This window comes from Engystomops pustulosus, chromosome 1 (assembly GCF_040894005.1).
Source record: "Engystomops pustulosus chromosome 1, aEngPut4.maternal, whole genome shotgun sequence".
Classification (NCBI taxonomy): Eukaryota; Metazoa; Chordata; class Amphibia; order Anura; family Leptodactylidae; genus Engystomops; species Engystomops pustulosus.
The window spans coordinates 184898555-184922330 of record NC_092411.1 but is presented as its reverse complement, the minus strand read 5'-3'; the positions used below and the strand labels follow the sequence as shown (position 1 = coordinate 184922330).

The following is a 23776-nucleotide window of genomic DNA, read 5'->3' as shown; positions in this document are numbered from 1 at the left end:
TTCAGTTACTTTGGAATAGCTATCCATTTTTGCAAACTCTGTGAAAACTGGAAAGTTAGACTGCCAGTTAAATAGGCTTTGTCAGATAATTAACCCTTCGCGCACCAGGACGTTATAGAACAGGGGTGTATGGAGAGGACTTAAGGGCTGAGTTCTCTCCATATACAGCTGGCAGCTGACACCCGTCTGTTACTGCCACGGTCCTGACGTCATCGGAGGGCAGCAATCGGTTGCCATGTCAACCTACAGTCTCATTGAGAATCGTAGGAAGCCATGGGTAATGATCTCTAATAGCCAGCAGATGGCATATATTGCAGTATTATTGCAGTACATAGTACTAGCAATCAGACGCTGAAGGGTTAAAGTACCCTGGAGGGTCTGAAATTGCGTAAACAACCTTAAAAGATTTTTTAAAAATTGTAAAAAGAAGTAAAATGTTTAAATCACCTCCCTTTCCCTAGATGACATTTAAAAATTGAAATAAATTAATACGCCAGCACATACCACATAAAATAACACCTTACACACACCAAAGTGTAAAAAAGTTATTGGCCTCAGGATTTGGCAAAATGGAAAATAAAAATATGGAAAAATGGAAAATAAGAGATCAACATTTAAAAAAAAAAAAAAAAAACTATTAAAACCTATATCAATTTTGTATCCATGCGATAATAGCGACCCAACGAACAAAGAAAAAGTGTCATTTGGAGCACAGAATAAAACCCGTAAAGAAAGAGCCCACAAGAAAACGCCACAAAGGTTTTTTTTGTCAATTTCACTGCACTTTTGTTTTGTTTTTCCAGTACATTGCATCGAATATTAAATGGAACCACTAAACAGTACAATTTGCCATGCAGATAACAAGCCCTCACACATCTCTGTAAAAGTAAAAATAAAAAAAAACTGTTGCTTTTGGAATGAGGGGTGTATAAAACAGAAACAATAAAAGGTCAAGTCCTGAAGGGGTTAAGGAAATTAGCAACTGGTGCAAGATTAACACCAATAACTTGCAGTTACGTGAAAGTCTAGTCTTTCATGTAATGAAATGCAATCTAGATTGAACATGTGAACGCAACATTCACACGTTCCATCTAGATTGCATTTCATTACGTGAAAGGTGTGAACGCAGCATTCACACGTTCCATCTAGATAGCATTTCACAGCTTGGACTAGACAAGGAACATAGGACGGATAGAGCTACCAATAGGGTAGCAATCCTTTCAAAACTAGTTATCTCAGTGGAAACATATTTTTTAATAAATGTAAAATGCTGAAATTGTTTACAATGCACTGAGCTGAAGTACATCCATGTGCTATGGTGGAATAACCCCTTGAAGACCAACAATAGTAAATGGTACTGGTTACAGGTTTTCAGAACTCCAAAACAGTACTCATTACTATAACTTCATATTCTACAAAACACCTGAACGAAAAAAAAATGCATGCTAGGAAAGCTATAAAAGACCTGCAAGCGTTGTAGAATGTAAACAATTCTAAAAAAAATGGTTGGATTGTTATCCCTCATCCACACAAGAGGAGATATTTAATATGACTGCTATGGGCCCCACTGATTAAAAGAATGATCATGATTACTTGTTGCTTCATTCACGTACTGAGTTAAGGATGCGTCCTAGTACTTCATTCAATACTACAGGAGTGATGAAAATTGCAGAGTACAGTGCTTGGCTATATCCAGTACTCAATATTAGCGAGGGTATGGACAATCACACCCTCACGTAACAGTCTGTTATACCACAAACTATGTATAAAGGCCTTAATATAAGAGGCAGTGGATATTATTTATGGTTCTTACATTTGATTAAATGCTACTAATGCTCCTGTGTATGAGGATGTGCAGAGAAAGAGGATTAACAACATACATACCTGTAGAACATCTTCTACTGTAGAATGTGTCTGCCAAAATTTGTTGTATAGAGAAGGCTTGTGGGTAAAGGAGTTCTCAAACTAGGGAAAAAAAAAAAAGAAGAAGAAAAAAAAAAATAAGAAATGAGAACAGGGCATGTAGAGCTTACAGATGACCTTTCACCACCATAGCCAAATCTAACTCTTTGTATCTTTTAATATATGCGGAAGTGATCTTTATGCGGTTTCCCACTAAGCAATAAATCTCAATATTTTTGTACCAGACATCTGCTCCTGCCCTAACCACACTTTTAAGAGTTAATAGAAGAGTTAATAGTTAATCTTGCATAGCTGCAGGATAGTTTCACTACCCAACATGCCAATCAAGCAATCAAGCAGTCTACTGTGAGATTAGTTTTTTATACAGTGGGTTTAGTGGCACTTATTGGTCTCTGTTCAACCGGTTTTGGGTGCAACCACAATGGGTCTTAACACCAAAAAGGCCCAATGAAAAAATTTGGAAAATGTTTTTTGTGTATGTGGGCACGCTCAAAAGTCGGTTTCGGAAGTGAATCGCAATTTTAATAACACTTTCTAGCAAACATAGATAAAATAGATAAAACAATAACAATAATCCTTAATATGATAGCAGGTGTACAATCTTAGTGGGTAAAAACACTGTAGATTTCTTACAGATGGGTATCTATCACACCATGTGTACAAGGGCGATTTGATTTCTAGATGTGTACTAAAGGTGGAGTGTGTCTACACTTAGATAGTGGGAGTATGTATCCGATTGTGTATTTTGACCTGTTTCTATTAGGCATAAAACAAAGTTACATACAGATGACCGAATAGAAAATGCATGCTTAAAAATGGACAAAATAAAAATAGAATCATGGAATAAAAATAGAAAGTCAAAAGTCCAAAATTGTAATCCTAAAAAATAAAAACAAAAAAGTCCAAAATTGCAAGTCCTAAAGGACAAAAATCCAAAATCAGTGTCGGAATTTAACTTTGTATGGTAGATTGTTATCCAGGAGGTTTTGTTGTTTAATCAGGATGCAGGGCCCTACACCTGTGAAGACTCATATATGCTTTCGCCTTTAAATAAAATTAAACGGAAATGTATGCACTCACGGTTGGTTGGCAACAATGGTCCTAGGCGTCCCTAGAGTTATGTTGCTATTCTCGATGTGATGGAGTAGTGGGAGTCCAAATGTCCGCGTATGTTGTAGTCCGCGGCTATCCACATGTGATGGAGTTTGTGGACGCCGTTCGGAAGCGTGGTCACAAGGCGTTGCGGGATGTCAGTTCACACACATCCGTTGTGCCGCATAGTTCCTTGTCCTCCTAATTCAGACCGGGCGACTATATGCGATTGAGATATATCGCAGGTGGTGCCGTACTCATCAAGTGAATGTGGTCGTGCTCGTTACTGAATGCGGATATGCAAGTCAAGGCTCCCAGTGGCTTGCTTGGGTTTGCAAGCCTCTTCAAACTTATTCGAATTTTTTCAGGTGAGTGTCTCTTCTTTCCTTTTGTGGGAAGGAATGTGTAATTCCGTATGAGTCTTGTAACTGGTAGCTAGACGCGTTTCGAAGCGTAGTGCTTCTTCCTCAGTAGCTTTATAAAGTGTGAAATTGCGATTCACTTCCGAAACCGACTTTTGAGCGTGCCCACATACACAAAAAACATTTTCCAAATACTGTGAGATTAGCCCTGGGCTGGAGCAGGCAGCCTGGCACTGCCCAGGCAGTAGAGATGCTTAGATAATGACACTGATAAAGAAAATTAACACTACATTGGAATCACCAATTAATTCCAGTGCTGATCGAGGTGGTAAAGCTCCTCTTTAGAACAAATATTTGTGATCTATTACCTTATCCCTGGCCCACTGAATGGTGTGCTCAATGGTGGCTGGAAAAGACTTCAAAGTGCAAAATGGGATTTCTTCATCAGGAGGATCCCGCTACATAAAAACACAAAACAGATGTTAAAAATCAAAGTACTTTGCATTTTAAAATGTCTTTTCCTTCTTCTTTTCCCAACAAGTAGTACTGTAATCAGTTTTTCCAACTGGATCCTTTCATTTATGAAAACCTGTAGTAACTGGACAAAAAAAAAATCCACAAACTCAGCTCACCTGGCCCCCTCGTCCAACTGGTACCAAACACAGTGAAATAAGATTGTACTCCGGCACTCAGTCCAGCACAAAACGAATGTTCTTTATTAGAACAGTAAAAAGTCCATAGTGATGATCATCACCGTGGACTTTTTACTATTCTTATAAAGAACAATTGTCTGAGTGGCAGAGTACAATCTTCTTTCACTGTAGTCACTAGACACTTCCCACAACAGCTAGATCAGCGGAGGTTAGAAAAAAGATCTCCTATTGGTTTTTATGCATGAATAAATTACATGTGTCTTAAACACGTGCACATGTGTCAGAACACCACGTGTGAATATGTAATCTTCTTGGTGTAAATCCTAAAAGATATGTATTATGAATGTGACTGTAAGGAACTTTACTGGCAAGGGAATTGAATTGTGTAATCTATTACTATCAAGTAACGGGTGTTCATTACATATTTGCCCACCAACACACAATTTTTTTCCTACAAATATATATTCAATAGATATATTTTCTGAAAGCTTAAATTATTAAACCATATTGTACTACACATTGCTTACATAACTGTTATAAGATTCCGTTAACAGAGGTACAATCACTTCTGTGTGTCCTTTCGTCCCCATGGTTCCCGAGTCTAGAAGGGGGCGCATGTTAGATACCGAGCGACTGTACATTAAAAGAAATAAAATGTTTGATTAACATGAAGTAGCTTAAGCAACAAATCTGTTTGACACATTGATACAGGTACAGCTACCTGTCTACATATCTTCTGGCTTCCACATTGTCCAGGGCAGTCACAATGATGTCCTGTTTACTGTAAAAATCATCCGTATAGATATTCTCCGTGGCAGGACAAACCTTATCCAAACGCGGTTCAATTCTTAACTGGGGGTTAATACTTAAGGTTGCAGCAGCAGCTGTACAGCTTTTAGGTTTCTGACAAAGCAAAATAGAAAAAAATATAAGATCTTCAGAAGGATTTGTCCCATGATGCCTCTTGATGGTAGAGCATGGCAACAACTTTCAGGTTTCACCAGATATAGCTACATACTAAATACCATATGAGAAAAAAAGAGGAGCCACAGTTCTCAAATATAAAATTAAATACCAGTCCCACACCATTTTTACCACCACCATGGATGTGACCCGAAGGGATTTCTTGTAAGAGGCATAGAAGTGGTGCACTGTGGAGTCAGAGGGGGTAACCTGAAAAGGATTTTAGCTCAAAAAGAATGTAGGTGGATTGTGCAACTTGGCACTATGTCCCCAGCAGGCCTCAATGAAGCCCTTAGCTTCATTGGAAAGCCCTAATATGTTTAGTAAATAGTTTACTGTCGGGGGAGATTATAATGTATTTGTAAAATGTAGCACTTTATTGTAAATAGAATATCCTCCTTCTAAGGCTGCATTCACACTACCGCAAGGGGGACGTATATACGGCCGACGTATATACGGCCGATATACGTCCCCCATAGACGGCAATGGGCGCACGGCGCCCTACGGGAGCGGTACGGTGCAGCACACGTGCGGCACCGTACTGCTCCGTGCCCCGTGAAAAAATAGGACATGTCCTATTTTTTCAGGGCATACGGCGCCGTGCGCCATATATCCCTATGGAGAGGGGCGGGGGTGAGCAGCGCTCTCCCCCTCCTCCTCTCCCCGCGCGCTGCCGTGTGCCCGCCGTGCTACAGTACGGCGGGCACCGGTCGTGTGAATCCAGCCTAATACAGATAGAGAATATGAAATCATACAGTGTCATGAGAGGGAAGGTAACATGTTTATTATTAGCACTTTTTCTGTAGAAGATAGGGGGATTATTACCCCTTCTCTTCATGTTAAATATAGAATTGAAATATATGTAACATGCACTTTGAATAATTGTATGTTTGTAATATTGCACTTTATTTATATAAATATTTTTGCACTTTAGGTATAGAAATTTATATTATATTTTGATAGTACTCATTGGTTTCCTGCACTTTATATGAGATATATATAAATAGCCACAGAAAAATATATTTATAAAAACATAATATTTGTGACTCCACTTTGGGCTACACATACCTCCCAACATGTTTTACCTTGATATATGTATGTAAATTGCTACTTGTTTCCTCATTATCATTAATTCTTCCGCAGCCCCCCTTTTTCCTCCTTTCCTTTATTCCCCCTCTCATTTTTTCTCCCCCGTTTCTCCTTCCTCATTATATTGACAGCCTCCCGGATGAATTGGCGCATGCCCGGTAGATGTCTCCGGCCGGCTGGCATCCCCCTGTGACGTCCTTGGACGCACTGCGCATGACAGGAGATCTGATAGCGCTGTCGGACTCCGAGCGACCGCACTAGCTCCCGGGCGCCGGAAGTGGGGCATGTCGGAGAATTGTTCGATTCGCATGCGCCAGTGACGTTCATCCGGTTAGGTAAATATATAAGTTCCGGTTCCCCGGCGTGTGTTTCGTACCCCCTGAGGAAGCGTGGGCGAAACGCGCGTTGGGGTGTCCGAGAGCTTCTCCTGCCACACCACATTATGGGTAAGACACTGGTCTTTTACTCTTATTTCCACCAAATGTATTAACTTCAGTTATTAGGTGCATCCCAATTGGGATCTATGCACTTTGGAGATTACATAAAGACAACAATTGTGCTAGGTGTTACTTTTTTGGTGGATATACCCCTTATGTGATAGTGAGGTGGGCAGCTAACTCGGACCATTTATATTGGATTTCTTCCATTAACATCCATTGTAATTAATTTTGTTTTAATATGCTAATTGAATAAAATTAATTTTATATTAATTTTATATTTGAGAACTGAGTGGCTCCTCTTTTTCTTATATGGTATTGAATATGTTTGGGAGTGGTTCTGTATTTTGAGGGTGGAGGGCTTGACGCCCAGTCCCATTATGTAGCAAGATGAAGATGTGGTTTCTGATAGCTACATACTAGTATAGATGCGAGATCTGGTACTGCTGGTTAGTCCCACAAAGAAAATTACAAAACTGCCCTTCTGAGGAGTGTTAGATCTTTGTGTGTTACTAGCAGCAGGACTATGAAACATACATTCATGTTTAGGCTACACACTTTGGTGGCTTTGTTCTTTGGTGGCCACCACTTCACATTGCGGGACCAACCACAATAGTCTGCCAAGGTTTTTCATACCTCATGAATGTATTTTAGCTTGTCAATTCGCAAACTTTTCTGTTTTCCATATACTAAGCATTTACCGTGTATACTTGTGTATAAGCAGAGTTTTTCAGCACAAAAAATGTGCTGAAAAAAACTCACCGTGGCTTATACACGAGTCAAGTAAAAAATTAAAAACTTAATACTCACTCTCCGGTGTACGAATCGCGATCTTCGGCGTGAGGCGCAAGGCTCCCGATCTTCGGCGCGAGGCTCCCACCACCTCCTCTTCTCTCTTCTTTCTTCGCTGCATCATAGAGTGCGCCCAGATGCGAGAGGTGTCGCGGCTGATGACGTCATCAGCCGCGACACCGCAGCATCATAGAATGCGCCTGTTGGCAGATTGCATGGACACGACTCTGCCGGCGAAAGAAGAGAAGCCACCGGGACCCGCGCCGAAGATTGGGAGCCTCGCGCTGAAGACCGGAAACTGCGCCAACGATCCGGACACCGGAGGGTGAGTTTTAAGTTTTGGGTTTTTTTTTGGTAGGGGGCTGGCTGACTATATACTACACCCTCGGCTTATACTCGAGTCAATAGGTTTTTGCCAGTTTTTGTGAGGTAAAATTAGGGGTCTCGGCTTATACTCAAGTGTATACGGTATATGTAAAATGAGTGACTTGAAATCCAAATTTACATGTGGCATTTGAATTGCATTTTGAATTGCAATGCAAACAATGCCTAATACATGCTGCATGTGCAAACAGTGAGTATACCTGAATGTGGTGAGGCCTGAAGAGAAATTGTCTGTTCAAGTTTGATTTTTCAATTAAGTCGGGGTCTGTCACAGTAATCTACAAAGAAAGAAAACAAGCAGCATATACACAATCCATTAGTCACTCTTAAACAACAATAAATCCATCCAACCAACCAGTGAAGGACAATACTTCACCTGTCAGAACCCACCACATGCTCAACAATAGGACATGTAGTGACAAACAGTGAAGAACTATTGTCAGCCTGATCGTGGTTACACTTTATGCCAAGAGCAAAATCCATTTTACTTTTTACAAAAAGCCACTTTTTTTTTTAAGCGTCATTTATAATGGACAAAAGGTTGGAAAAGTGTAACCATGTCAGCTCTATTCTTCATATTTCTAGGCCCCTACATTAAACACGACTGAAGTATTATATTTATACAATGTTTGGAAATACTCTGATAACACAATCTCAAAAATAGACATGGCTATTATATCCCCAACTATGCATAATAACATCTCAGCTGTAGACTATTTACCCCAAATGGTATTGGACCACTCTCTGGTTTTCATTAAAATAGTAAATAACTTCTCTTAGCTATAACAAAATAGAATGGGTTGACAAAAAATATTTTATATGTAGGTCCCGGTCTCCCAGTTTCTGTCTCCGACCTTCTCTGTATTTGTCTCTTACTGTCTTTGTCTCTGACTCTCACTTCGTCCAAGGGGAGATTTATCAGAAGTGTCTGAGAACAGAACTGCTCTAGTTGCCCCAATCAGAGCTTGAGTTTCATTATTGCACAGCTTTTTTTAAAATTACAGCTGATCTCTTATTGGTTTCCATGGGCAACTGGAACAGTTTTACCTCAGACATTTCTGGTAAATCTCCCCTCATCTCTGTATCCCTATCCAGCTTACCTCACACATAAGCGGTTTAATGGTCAGTGCCTATAGTAACCAATCAAAGCTCAGAGCTTATATTAATGGCCTGTGACAGAATAGTAACCAACCACAGCTCAGCTTCTAACTGCCACAGCACCAGCAGACAATGGATCCTGTATATTGTGGTTAATAAGTGTATTTTGGAAAGTGTGCAGTGAAATTTTTGGTTAAAACCTAGTCTATGGCTTTCCCTGAGTCACAGAGAGTGGCTGTGCAAAATTTGCTGACTGTACACAGGATGGTGCAGATTCCTTTTGCGGACATACACTCCGCTTTATTCATTAGATGTCATGTTTCTTCATAGCACTCAAATGTCCTGCTTCCGGTGACGGTCTTGATATCCTGTTTGTGTGATAACTTTTAGTGTGTTAATGACACAATCAAGACTATAACTAAAATAAAAATATATGTATTTAAAAACCCGCACTCTTCCTATTATTATATGCTCTGTGTACTTACCAAACCATTTTGGGCGTCAGAGCCAGCCCCCAAAAGTGCAAAGTTTTTCAACATTTCACAACCAATAGCTCCACATCCAACCTGCAGATTAAAATCCATTGCATTTTATTAAATAAGAGTTTTTCTTTAAAATTACATTTCTGAAGCATCTCTCTTAGCACTCCTCACCCATTCCCTCTCCATAGAAAGATGAGTGACCACCCGGCTTGGTCACGTTGTGGTGACACACTGTGTGCTCCCTGCACCATGACCGGAAGCCATAGACCTCAATGGAGGGCACATTGTGTGACAGTTGTATGAACAAACCCTTAGAGAGCTACACTGTGCTATTCCTCTACACTCTAGTCACAGCGACACATTACAGGAATAAACTGTAAATTTTATTAAAAACATGATTTTAACACAAATAGATAAAATACTACAGAACATGAATCTGGGAAATCATACAGCACTCCTTAATACTGCATAAAAACCCTCATGTAGTAATATAGTTAAGTAATCACAGCAAATGCAGAATATAAATGCAACATACATTAAAACCCTTAACATCATGTAACAATAAAAAGAGAAGAATACAAACTTGGGGACCAGCAGATCAAATGCAAAACGCGTTTCTCTGAATAGGCTTAAACTGTTTTTTGCCATTATAAAATCTAAATTCCTTGCAGATTTTTTTGATTAATGTTCTGTTGGACTTTAACCATTTGTAAAAAAAACGTGTCTAATAAACTTTATTTTTATTAGCTACTATAATGTGTTGCTTTGATATCAAAGTAAGCTAAATTTGAAGTAGGGGGGCTAGAGACCTACATATTAATTTGATGGCTATGGAATTAATAGAATTCTACACCTTCATGGTGTATACAACATCCCAAGGGGCAAATATATATTTGAAGGTGGCTATATGACTCCGACCAGAATAACATCTCACAAAAACGCTACTTATAAAATATCAAATTCCGTAATTTCAGCCAGATTGTTAGAGCAAAACTAAGATGCTATGTTCGAACAAATTTCCGTGCTGAATTCCAAAGAAAATCAGCAACTGAAGAAAACCGAGGCTGCCCCTTGTATTTCAATTGGGAATATTCCATTTCTTATGTGGTGGATTCACAATCATTTGTATGGGATATTTTTTCTTTTCATTAAGATGGATTCATAAATCTTGACTTCATTTTCTTTTATATGGAGTCTATATGTATCAGCAGATAAAATAACTGACAGGTTACCTACCACAAAGAGATTTAAGCTATGAATCTTCCGGCAAAAAGTATCTCCAATACAAGCTCGGATGGCATCATATCTATCACCTCTGTGGATGAAGTAAAACAGTGAGTAGATTAACACAACATCAAGATATAGTAACTGATCTTTCACTACCTTATATTATAAAAGTGAATGTAACATTTTGATTATTATTTCGAGTTCAGCAAAATACTTTCTTTTACAAAGAATTAAAATACTTCACATCTAAAAAGATGTGTTTATGCAAATTAATTGGAGAGTAGAATCTAAAAGGGGCCATACAAAATATACATAAGTAGGCTGATAGCTAGCTAATCAGTGGTGAAATTAAGGATTGTCTAGCGCAGTGGTGGCAACCTATGGCACGGGTGCCAGAGGTGGCACTCAGAGCCCTTCCTGTGGGCACTCAGGCCATCACCAGAGATGACTCCAGGTATCTTCCTGCAGTCCCACTACTGCTGGAGGAGTGGAGGGGGGGGGGGGCAGATCTGGATTATCATTGTAGCTCCTGCTCTGGCCCTGACAATTCTTGGACCCTTGAGCGGAGCTACAATGATCATCCTATTTTCTTCTGCTTTACTGGTTTCCTCAGGGTGCTAAAATGAATGAAAGCTGCGACAAAGCAGGGAGTATTAATCACAAATGAAATTTCTATGGTGACACTTTGCGATAAATAAGTGGGCCTTGGTTCTAGTTTGGGCACTCGGTCTCTAAAAGGTTCGCCATCACTGGTCTAGCGAATGATTGTTTTAAAAGTTATTTATAAAAGTCCTTTAATAAAAAAGTGAGGTTGTAAATTTCACTGAACAATCATTTATTATATATCAAAGTTGTAAATTTTTAACAATTTAAATGTGTATGATCACAATTTGACCATTACTGGAGTAGGTTGCTGCATGCACAACAAGCTCATCTTTGTTGCAGGATTCTGTAGGGTACACAATATCACTAATACTATGGTAATTCACAACCTGCTTTTATAATTAACATTACTTCTTCTGCTCCATTTTAAAAGAGTATAAAAAAAAAAGTATACCTAGATCCCTGCCAGCAAACTGCATTGAATCACAGGCGTGCAGGTCCCTGTGTCGTCATCATCATTATCTCCTCTATGCTCTGCTAGTGTAGCACCCTCCACTTCGTGTAAAATGTCGGGTCCTACATCAATGGCAATGTTCTGTGTACATACCTTTAATTGTTATATGTTTAATAAAAAAGGGGCCAAGGTGAGAGAGTAGCAAGGGATTATGGGAAGAAGGGAGGAGTTAAAAGTTAGTGTAAGTCAGTCTGCAGTAGCAATCTGTTTAGCAGCAGGGAGAGCGTGTAGACATAAGGAGACATAAGGAGACAATCAGGAGTGCTGAACAGCAGTTGTTGAAACATGTCCTACAGGAGACAGGCAGGAGGGCCCGAGTCTCAGAGAAGCTTAGAGGAGTATTTACTCCTCTAAGCAGAGCAAGCAGGAGGTTGTGCCTGTAATATGCGGAGTGCAGTGCAGCTGAGGAACAAGTAAGAAGCATATTGAGGAGCATGTGGAGAATCATATTGAGGAGGATAGCTCACTCACCAAGGTGGCTGGCATCCCTATAGCTAAAGTCAAAGTGTGCAAGTGTTTATTTGGCACCACCATCATCGCAAGGCAAGTGTTATATACCTCCTCCTCCATTCATCCCCCTGGGAGCCAGTCCTAGTCAGAAAGGGTTCATAACAACACGCTGACGCACAACACCTACCTCACAGGACCAAAGTTAGCAAATATTATCCTGACTGGTGTCACGAACATTTCCTTACAAGTCCTTTCCTTCCCCCCTTTTCAATGAGTCTAATGGCGTCCCCTGGCCTAAGGGTACAGGGCACGATACTAGCGTATCTTCCCTCCCCTCACCCTTATGCAGCCATTAGAGCACCCTATGCTTCCAGCAAATCTTTCTCAGGGAGAGGAGGAAGAGCTAGCAGAGTAGTTTGCAGATAATGATGATGACTTATATCGTATAAAAGCAAATTGGGAAATGGTATTAAAAAGGCTATGGAAACCTGTCTTTAGGTGAAGATGTGTGATCCCGTTCAGGAGACCACAAAAGCTAAAGCCATACCTTGGAAGGAACTCTTCTTGACTAATTTGGTCTAATGAAGTCACAATGTCCATGGCATCCAGAAAAAGCTTATAAAATAATAGATACAGTTCAAAACAATATTAATTAATGCAAACTCTAGTTTATAATAAAATATAATAAAAGCAAGTGCTTAAAGGGGTATTCTCATCTGGCATTGACATTAACATAATTAATCTGCCATTACTAAATTGCATGTAATTAAACAAAATGTCCCTATGGGAAAATTATTTCCCATAAATGTAGCCATATTGTCTGTTAGAAACTAAAAAGCCGTCCATGGATATGACCCCCCTGTACTCTTCCAGCACTGGCCACACATGTACTGTAGATGCATAACCACCTGTATTCAGTGTTTAATACCAAGGGACGGCTGTGAGACAATATGTAACTTCCAGCCTTTTCATATGCAAAATCAATTTGATTCTTTGTGTAATCCCTCCAACAACATTGGTCATATCAAATGACAACAATGCTATTTTTAAGGGACAACATTGCTACTTTTATGGAAAATTAACATTTTTGATAACATCCAAGAAATATGTGTAGGTAGAACATTAATTAAATTAATGCTCCGGCATCAGCTCACCCTGAGCTGGTGCGAGGTATTTGAGTGTTACAACTACCAATATAAAGTGGCAGGTTTCCTTTAAAGGACACCTGTCATCAAGTCTCTGCCACTAGTCCTGTCACCTCTTGGAGCAGCTCACAAGGATCCCATCACAGCCTTTATCTAGTTATTTCATACATTATTCATTGTAAAATCATCTATTCTTTATCATGTAAATGAGGCTGGTCACATGGTCAGAGGCAGTGATGTCACCCCTGTTACCCCTCCCCTCTCCTCCCCCTGCTCATGTCTGTGTGTAATGTATAGTAAAGCATGGCTAGTGTGTGTGCTGTGTCCTCCTAATATACAGGTGAGAGACACAGACATCAGCTACACATGAATCTGACATGTTCTGCTGTAACATGGCTGCCTGGAGCTGCTGTATCTCTCCTAAACACACACACACATGCACACACAGGCTGCAGGGGGCGTGGCCACCAGCACCAGGAAGCACATCATTATACAGCCTCACATCATTATACAGGCTGTCAGTCATGCACTGGGGGTGTGGCTGTGCCTCCCACTCATGAATAGAGTGGACAGCTTGAATATGCTAATACTTCATTGGACATTTCACAGGTCATTTGCATACAGCTTTAGGACCTCATTGCTTAGGTTTACAGGCATGTAGAGGGACAATGAAGGGATAGAGGCAATGCTCTCTAATGGCAGTTTATGAAAATATATTTAGTTTAGGGGGTTATTTTGCATGACGGGTTCTCTTTAAATCTCAATCCACTTTAGTCTAAGCAGGTCATACATTGGTTACAGGGGACTGGCATCACAGTGGAATACCATTAGTACCATATGATGAGGGTTAAGGTCAATACTAAATCCTGAAAATAATGGGGTGCCAGATTGAATTTCCACTGTGGCTAACCTGAAATTTTAAAGATTCCTGAAAGGAAACTTAAATGCCACCAACTATTGCTGCTGGTTCAAGACTTTACAAATGAATTCTAAAAGATGTAAGAATCTAAATGTACCACTTGGAACTAGAATCTTTAATCTGAGAGTGGAAGGCATTAAAAATGATAAGACCAGGGGCTACAATAGAAGCCCTACTCCCACCTTTTCTATCAGAAAATTATAAAATCACTTTCATAACACGAAAAAATGCAGACAGGTATGGGGATACAAACCCATTGTTGTAAAGGCGAGAACTTTTCTGAAACAGCTTTCAGGACTTCTTGGCTAATAATTCCACCCATTGCTGCAGCAAGAGGGGGCAAATAACCCTTCGCCGTCCAAGACAACCACTTCACCAGGTGCTTGTCAAGTAAAGGCTGAAATTTAAAATACATTAGTTCAGTGAAGAAAAGGTTAAGCTTTACATGTTTTATCTTTGTACCTGTAAGCACAGAGTATAGGACGATTTAAAATTATGACACATTCCCCTTTAGGGAACGCCGGCATTTACACTACTAAACTAGCAGTACACCCAAGTTCGGTAAGAAATATCACACAAGTTAAAACTCAAGTCATTAACCTATTAAAATAAATCACCTCCAAAGTCAAATGAGTCACATTCTACCCAAATTATAAACATAATGAAAGCGTGGGTGTAGTGGCTATAAAACATGCACAAAAGACGAATGGGTATTAGCAGTCAACAGTTGTCAATTTGGTTCATAAAGGTCTAGATGGAATAACTGGGGACAGAGTGCTGCTCAGATGAGGTTAGAGGTAAAGAGATTCTGCTTCTAAAAGGAAGATCCCTCCACTGATGCTAAAGCACTCATCCAATGTAGGAAGCCTCTTCCATTAATTATAATGATGAAGAGATCTTAAAAATAGGAATAAGTAAGGTGTCTAAACCAGATAACCAAATAACCAAATGGTAAAACTATTAGTAAAAATGATAGTTTCCTGAGAGGCTCTAATGATATCAGGTTGCATGCATCCAAACTAGAGTCAAGCTAAATTTCATAAATGTAACAATGGTTGTGGATATTAAAAATATCAAAACAATAAAGCCTTTAACCTGGGAAGCAGTCTTTAGGCTGTGAAACCTACTTTACTCTGCAGACTTTCTGTTATAGACGCTGCTATATTCTGCATCTCTTCGGAATCCTGGATGCACCTACACAAATACAATTCACCTCATTGAAGTACATACGTATTAACAGTGCATTTAAATCATCGTATAAAGTGACAAAATTATATGAAAAAAAATTGGATACACCAATCATCTCAACAGCGATTTTAAAACCTAGAACAGTGTTGCAAATTAAGGGTATATGAACCAAAAAAAAATAGTAGAACATCAACTCTCAGCATGTATTGAGACATTTACAGAGTCAAGTCTACTTTCAAATGTGGGACAACAGCCAATGCGGAGGTTTAAAGTGGACCTGTCAGCCTGAAAAAGTGCACTAAGGCTACATTCACACTAACGTATGGGGAACGTATATACGGCCGACGTATATACGGCCGATATACGTCCCCCATAGGCAGCAATGGGCGTACGGCACCCTACCGTTCCGTACCCGGGAAAAAGATAGGACCTGTCCTATCTTTTCCCGTAATACGGCGCCGTGCGCCATAGGTTGCTATGGAGAGGGGCGGGGGTGAGCTGTGCTCACCTCCTCCTCCTCCTCTCCCCGTACACTGCCGTTGCCCGCTACGGTACGGTACGGGCGGGCAACGGCAGTGTGAATATAGCCTTAGAGTTGCTTACTAAAGTAAGCAGCTCCTAGTGCCAAAACAAACGCAGCAATGTTATACTGTTAGCGCTATCGGAAACCTCCGACAACGCTAAGTAACACCGCTGTGTTGTACAGTACAAACGTATTCTTGAGGGGGCGGTCCGAGTTGCTACTTTTCCCTGGACCGCTCCGCTCGCCCTCATGAATAGTACTGTACATCGCAACGGTGTTAGTTAGTGTTATCGGAGGTTTCCGATAACACTGCTTCATTTGTTTTAGCACTAGGATCTGCTTACGTTAGTAACCAGCTCCTAGTGCACTTTTTCAGGGTGACAGGTCCTCTTTAATGAGGTGTTATTTATGTTGCAGAATATTTTGAATACCTATATTATCCAGAGGGCTCAGATATTGTCACCCATGTTCACACACAGAAGAGTTTGTTCATTCTGTACCCCAATTCCCTATGCATTGTTCCTTGCTCTAAACTTCCTTAAATTCCATTGTGTGTACCATAAAGAGTACACTAACTGAGGCATCTTTTCTCCATAACTAAGGGTGCATTTACATAAACATAATGGGGACCGATACCCGAACGCACTAATTGCGTCACCATTGTCGCCTATGGAGCCCGGTCACAGCATGCTAAAAGAGGAAGTTGGCATAGCTAGATCAATATGGCCATGCATCAATTTGAACCATAAAAAGTGCACAAGAAGCCATGCAATAAGTGCCCCGAAATATAGATTTAAAAAACAAAACAAAAAAAAACAAAAAAAACAACAGACTCTTAATAATTCATAATAATCACATAGGACACAAAACAATGATAAAAACATCTAAAAAGGTGCATTTTGATGCACCTAATTACAGGGACAAAGAAGGCGACAAAGCAGTGTCCCTGTAAACTCCGCTTACTCCAAATGTAGAATACAATGAAACAAAATGTTGGACCTTTCAAATAGATGGTGTAACAAGTAAATACAGCCCAGTAAATCAGAAAAAAATGCATATCTCACAATATCACGGTCGGTCAGGCTGACAAACTGTGAACATATTGGAGGTCTAGAGAGGTGCAGGGGAGGCAGACCCCACACGTATCGTCACTCCAAAGTGACTTCCTCAGGGGTAGGTAAAGGTTCCGTTATGTGGTCCCCAATTAATTGCCAAAAAACACTACCCAGTACAAATGGTCCTCCTCCTAAAACCAGTGTCAAAAGCAGGCTCCATCGGCGTCCTCGTTGAGAGAGCTTCCGCTTTGGTGTATACGTAACCATAAGTGATGTAGTAAGGTAGCATGAATGTCACCAAGACAACAGGGACGCTTAAAATTTAAATGCATGCACATAACGCCTATAATCTCATTTCATGGAGCCTGGTCATGGTGTGGTGAGCACACGTTGTCTCACTGCACCGTGATTGTGCACTGAGAACAGGACATTTCCTATATTTTGCCATGTTACAGCGCCGGCCCTGCGCTTCTCTTAGCCAAAGAACGCTGTGGGTACGCACTGGTATGCAAGACTTCTTAGAATACCGGGACATCTCCACGCACTTAGCCCCAGGTACTTGGCTGGGCTACTCCATGCCCCAGTATCCTCTGAAGCTCATTTACAAACACAAAAGAGAATGTTTTTATTTAGTGAAGGAGAAAAGATAAGGTGAAAGACAATGCAGGCCTTAGAAGGAACAAAGGAATCTACAATCAGGAGAACTTCAGTTAGTGTATTCCTGATGGTAGGTTTCCTTTAGGTACAGATAGCAATCTATGTCAGGCTATAAAATGATGGAATGTACACCAGGTCTGTGGCATGACCGGTCTGCAATGCAATACAGTAGTATTATTTGTAATGTAAAATGTTGTGCAGAATGTCTATTTTCTTGCTCTTACATTTACCAATACTACCTTATGTTTGGCAGGCGGCTGTTATTCTCCTGGAAATTATCCAGTGCCAACATTGCTGAGTGGATGCTTAAAGGTGCCTGAGAATCCAGAAGAAAAAAAAAAAAAAAAAAAAAGGCCATTAACCAAAGCTGTCTAAAAGTTATGTCTTATATTGAGCCAAATACACCTCCACTTAAGACAATTTAGTCTTTTATTACACCTACTGTTTGGTTTAGTTCATGCCATTTTTGGCTCCGTGTGTCCCAATTTAGGAAATGCCCACCTTTCGGCGACCCCACATCCCTTTTCGTACAAAAGTCATGAAAGTCTAAAACACTTGTTATATGTGGCTCCAGAGATGTAAGACTTTAGTTTTTGGCAAACCTTGCACCAGAATTCTAATGCATCGCTACTAGTAAAAAATCTCCCAAGTATATGTAACGTAACTTATTTATAATTTACCAATTATAACCAGTTAGTCAATGTACTCCTGCCTGTGGTAATACTAAGACAACTGCTGTGTAAATTTCTATGTCCTCTCTCATATTTTTCTTTTTTGGTTTACCTCAGGTTTGCTGAAATCTGCAATCAGATACTTTGGGTCCATCAGCTGTTTTTCTAGTCTCTCCTGAAAAAAGAAAAGTAGTAACCAGGTTGTGACATATCTGCATTTCCATTCAAAATAGCAAGACACCAATGCAGGGGACACACAAAGGATAGTGGCCAGACCCTCCTAACAACTTCCCTAAAGATCAGGAGATCCTCCCTCCTCGTCTCTGCCTGAAACTGCCCTACATGCAGGTGGATGACAAGAGCGGCAGTACAGGGAGCACTGAGAAAAACATCTCCTCCTGTGCAGCTCTACATATATTTCTGGAGGTCTCATGGACCTTATTGGTTTAAAAAAAAAAATGAATGTGATCAGTTGTAAACACCAAAGAAGTCAGCAAATTTTACAATACAATGTAACATTGTTTTCCATCCCTATACACTCTGTTACATTGGTTGTTTTACAACAAAAAATTTTTAATAAAAATGATTGAAAACAAAAAACGTGTAAATATTTATTAGTCCAAACTGTTCACAATTTGTGTGTCCCTTAAGGGAAACCAATTTAAAAACCAAACTAGATATAATAAAAAAAAAAAAGGACTAAAGCTATTAGTCTGACATAGTTAGTATAACATGGCATAATTAAAAACATGAAAAAACAAAACAATGGGCGGGGAGGGTGTTAGGTAATAGGCACAGATGGGGAGATTTATCATAAGTCTCTTAGAGCAGAACTGTTCTAGTTGCCCATGGCAACCAATCAGAGCTCAGCTTTTATTTTCCCACAGCTGCCTATTAAATTAAAGCTGAGCTCTGATTGATTTCCATGGGCAACTAGAACAGTTTTACCTCAAAAACTTGATTATAAATCTCCCCCAGACTGTTTATCCTAATGAGAATCCATTAACAATTATTTCTGGAAAACCCCTTGAATACCAACAGTATAAAAAAAAGCTATTACCACAATAACTTATTCAGAAGGGACTTCCCTCCCTCGCTTCTTCTCATTCCAAGAAGGTTGTCAGGCATCTTTATTGCACAATCATATCTGCATAGCTTATATTATTCTACAACTACTTATCTCTTCCTAGATTTTCTTGCTAATTGCTATATTCTATAGCAGCTAAACTTACCATATCTACCGATAGCAGTTCCCATCTGGTTTATTGGAGTTACAAAATTCTTTGTTAAAAACATAAGATACTTACAAAGTTGAACGACTGTGGCATTTTAATTTGAAGAGCTAGACCACCATGCTGGTATGGATCCATGCCTGATGTATCTCCAATGCTGAATGAGTATGGTGATGTAACTGAAAAGAGTATAGAGGAAGACATTGTTGCTTACGTGTATAATACAGCCTATAAAGCATACATATCAAACAAAACAAAAAAACCCACAAGACACAAATCCTCTTGTACGCGCGTTAAAGGAAATCTACCATCCAAATTAAGCATGGATAAACCTGAAGACTGTGGTGGTATTCATCTTTTATTTGTTATTCATGGCTACACTTATCCATTATGCTAATGAGCTAGAAGGGTTCTGGGGCGTTACAAGAGTTCCTCTGAGATGTAGCTTTACAGGCTCCCCCATTTCTCCCTCAGCCCTTTCCCCTTCCTCTGCCTGCTGTAACATCACAGCAGCACAGGAAGTTTCAGCACACGATGGAGGAGGGAAGTGTCCCTTGCACTGTAACAGCCTGTGAAGCTAGAGTAACTTACCTGTAATCTGATGTGTGGAGCCATTTAAGGAAGACATTCCATTCACCTCACGGAAGGTCACAAATTGGCCAGATTCAAGATTGTGAGGACGATTATCAAAACACGTGACTACGCCAGGATTAGACTAAGAATAAAACCAGGGAATTAATATTGTACTAATTCAAAAATAATGTGCGCGAGATAGGTCATAGTTTTAAGTGAACTAGGCAGCACGTTTAGAGACCAATAACATTTTAAACATTGATTAAACAGCTTTGGACTTTAATTTTGAAAATGATAAACCGAGAAAACTACAATTACCTGGGTTATATCTGAAATGAAAATCTCTTTTGGCTCCTCCCCTGTGGTGTCCAGAACTTGAAATTCATCTCCGAAGTCACAAAACACGAAGGAGCATATGCCGTAAGAATCTGCGCAGATGAACTGTAATAAGATGAAAGACTGGGTAACAAATGGCTAAATTGCAAGGATATAAATTACTTACAGTCATATACAGTACCTTTATAGGTGGCTGTTGGTCATGGCAGAAGTTATTGATCCTCTTCCTCAGTGATAGTCTTGCTTCTGTAAGTATTACACACTAAGAGAAAACAGTATACAGCATTAGCTAAATTGGAAGTAAAGTTAGCCAAACAATAAGAAAATTAATGGTTAGCCACCCATGCAAATTAGATCAAAGGGGAGGAAGGAGTGGGGCCTATACCATACACCTCTGGTGGGGGCTTATCTATCAAAACAGATTGACAGCCTTCATGTAAAACAATAACAAGGGTAACTTCTTAACCTGGAACTGCTTCAGAAATGAAAGATCTGATGACTCCTCCAGTGCAATAGTTGATGAGGTTATTTGGACATAAGGGTTTAGCTCTGCAATGTGGTGAAGGCAGGTTTCAGCTCTGCAATGTATTAAAATAGAGAAGTTATTCAGAAGGAATTTTGTATAATATTCATAGGGATTTTACCAAGTTTGATTGATATCCCCATCTACAGAATAGAGGATACAAATCTGATAGGTGGGCCTGAATGCTGTGATCTCCACCATGCACAAGAACAGGGTTTTTTTTTTTTTATTAAGGATTGATGGCGTGTCAGATTAAGCATATACTATATACATGCCAAAACTATGCTCAATAATATATATATCTCCAATACTTCCACACATTGTTTATGGGTGTGCCAGAGATAGCTGAGCGCTGTACTTTAAGATTTTGGACAATCCCCATATTAAACAGTTAGGCAGGTAAGATGCTAGATCCGCTTCTTAATCAATTATTGACAGCGAGACCCCATTTCCATTGATTGGTGGGGGTCCAAGCATTCTAAAAATCAAACTTGATCCAACCCATTTAAGTAAAGTACAGAATACCACAAAAGACGACATTACACATCGCACTAACCTATTTCTTTGATTTCTGACATCATCTTCCCTGATAAAGAAATTGGTCCCCAAGTCCCATGTTTCACAATGTCTTGTGTCATGGATTGTCAGTGCCTGATGGATGAAAACCCAGTTATAAATCACAAGCTTTACCAGAAAAATAGAACACACAAAAGACAAAAAATAGTTTTTACCTTTATACCAGCTAAAACAATGTTCTTGGCTAGAAAACAAAGAAACATCGTAGGTGAGAGAAGTCTATAAGCCACATGTATAAGTCACAGGTATTGCTTAAAAGCAATCTAATGCAAGTTCATTTTGCAAAAGCAAAACACAAGAGGGCCACATTTATTAAAGAGGACCTGCCACCCATAAAAACCACACTAGAAGCTGCATACTAAAGTAAGCAGCTAGCGCTACCACATTTTTAGCAGTGATAAACGGCTAGCTTTATCCGAACCCTCCGATAAAGCTAGCAAACATTGTAGTGCCGTACCTTTAGAACGCTGGTCCAAGCTCAAAGTGGTCTGGCGTATTCATGAGGGGGTGGTCCAGGTTGCTGCTTCTTCCCCAGACCACCCCTCCCACTCTATATGCAGGCGGTGACTGCCAGGCTTCAAGCAGCAGTCACAGCCTCCTAGTCCCGCCCTCTCATGTATGCGGCCGACCGTTCTGAAGGTACGGCGCGGCAGAGTCTACTAGCTTCATTGGAGGGTTCAGATAAAGCTAGCAGTTTATCACTGCTAAAAATGGGGTAGCTGATTACTTTAGTATGCAGCTCAGAGTGCATTTTTTTGGGGGGTGACAGGTCCTCTTTAACTGACTGCACCAGTTTTCAGTTTGAAAAGAACGTGCAAACTTCTTGCACATGTATTTATAAAGTCACTTGGCCAGTTTTGTGACACACCACAAAATTTTGCATCTAAAGGGGCGTAATCTGGCACTCTCTGCATACTAGTGAGACAACGTGCACATAGTACAGTTTGCACTACTTCTGATAAATCTGGGCCGATGAATAAGTGGAACCAGCAATCGCATTAACTGTAGAGATGCAAATACTTTAAATGGTATATGAATACAGCCTGTGAGCCCTCTTAAAACATCCTTAGCTGTAGTATGATTAACTAGTATATAGAACTGTGTATATATGCAGAGGGCAGCATGTGGATAACAGGGAAAGGCTGAAACTCTCAAAGTAGGCAAAGGCACAGGAACATATACGTGCAGAGACATGTCTAAGAGAACAGATTTATTGAAAAGTGGCCAGCCCCTTTAAGGTGTTAAGGTCTTTTCAAAGTTTTGCCAATTTTAGGTTGTGGATTGTGTTAGGCATCGGTCATAGAGATCTGTGTAACCAGACCTTTGTGTGTGTTGTTAGTGGCTGGGGGACTGTGAAAAAAAATGCATTTATATTCCAAGATAGTAGCTGACTTGGAGCACAGGTGTGTGAGATCTAAGAACAGCACTCGGGCTGGAGAGCAGTTTGAATGCAGAGTTGTAAGTACACAGTTTTAGGAGTCTCTGCCAGTACAGCTACAATCATGGACTAAAAATGCATTTTGAACAGTCCTGCTTCTACTAACAACACACAGGAATACTTACACAGATCTCAAGACTGCTAACTTATGGTCAAAACTCCTGGTAGACACTCTTTATGAAGAAGTCTACATTTTAGAGAAATTCATGAACTGAAACACAAAGTAAGGTCATCACACTTACCTATTTCAATACCAAGTCCGCCCATACCACTAAGGAAAACATGGGACTGAGCCATTTTCTGCATAGCTGTATCACCCAGGACATACCTTTGCCGGCTAAAATATAAAAATTAGCATCTGCTGATGAATAAAAGTTACAAAAAGGCACAAAATTTTTATCTTCACATCATGGATCAGGAAACAGAGAGCAAAGGTATGAAATCAGAAAAATTACAGGTTTACAGTTTTCATGTAGGCTTTTTGTGGTCTTTGCTTATCCTCTTAACAACTTGGCCATTTTGCACCTTCCTGTCAAGGGCCATTAAAAAAAAAACAAAAAAAAAAAAACTGCCTTCTGTCACTATAGGTGGTTTTAACTTTGGAACGCTTGAACATATCCAGGGGATTTTGAGATTGGTTTCTCGTGTCACATTGCACTTCATCTTAGTTGACCAATTTGGGTATGGATATGTTTAGTGTTGACATATGAAAAAAAAGATATTTGGCGAAAATGTAACCTCTTGTGCTGTACCGTTACGTCCTATGTCGTGAAGGGGTTAATGTAGGTGGACATGGGAAGTGGAGGCATAGTGCATAGACCAGAGCTACACAACAATGCTCAGTCCACGAAAAAGAAACTGTGCATAGTGC

At 39.9% G+C, this 23776-nt stretch overlaps 1 protein-coding gene across 2 annotated transcripts in view; it reads right to left on the bottom strand.

Moving 5' to 3' along the window:
• Positions 1-23776, bottom strand: part of UBA6 (ubiquitin like modifier activating enzyme 6) — a 48487-nt gene that overhangs the window by 21495 nt on the left and 3216 nt on the right. For both annotated transcript variants that reach the window (XM_072114985.1, XM_072114994.1), the window contains exons 3-22: positions 23148-23242; positions 21623-21651; positions 21448-21542; positions 20835-20946; positions 20550-20630; positions 20351-20473; positions 20051-20174; positions 19535-19638; positions 18340-18402; positions 17796-17872; positions 15261-15327; positions 14387-14530; positions 12617-12684; positions 10512-10590; positions 9279-9359; positions 7896-7973; positions 4752-4933; positions 4558-4663; positions 3746-3835; positions 1885-1965 (exon numbers count right to left, since the gene is read on the bottom strand). In XM_072114985.1, the coding sequence (XP_071971086.1) occupies positions 1885-1965; positions 3746-3835; positions 4558-4663; positions 4752-4933; positions 7896-7973; positions 9279-9359; positions 10512-10590; positions 12617-12684; positions 14387-14530; positions 15261-15327; positions 17796-17872; positions 18340-18402; positions 19535-19638; positions 20051-20174; positions 20351-20473; positions 20550-20630; positions 20835-20946; positions 21448-21542; positions 21623-21651; positions 23148-23242 (1879 nt within the window). The remainder of the gene's footprint in view (positions 1-1884; positions 1966-3745; positions 3836-4557; positions 4664-4751; positions 4934-7895; positions 7974-9278; positions 9360-10511; positions 10591-12616; positions 12685-14386; positions 14531-15260; positions 15328-17795; positions 17873-18339; positions 18403-19534; positions 19639-20050; positions 20175-20350; positions 20474-20549; positions 20631-20834; positions 20947-21447; positions 21543-21622; positions 21652-23147; positions 23243-23776) is intronic.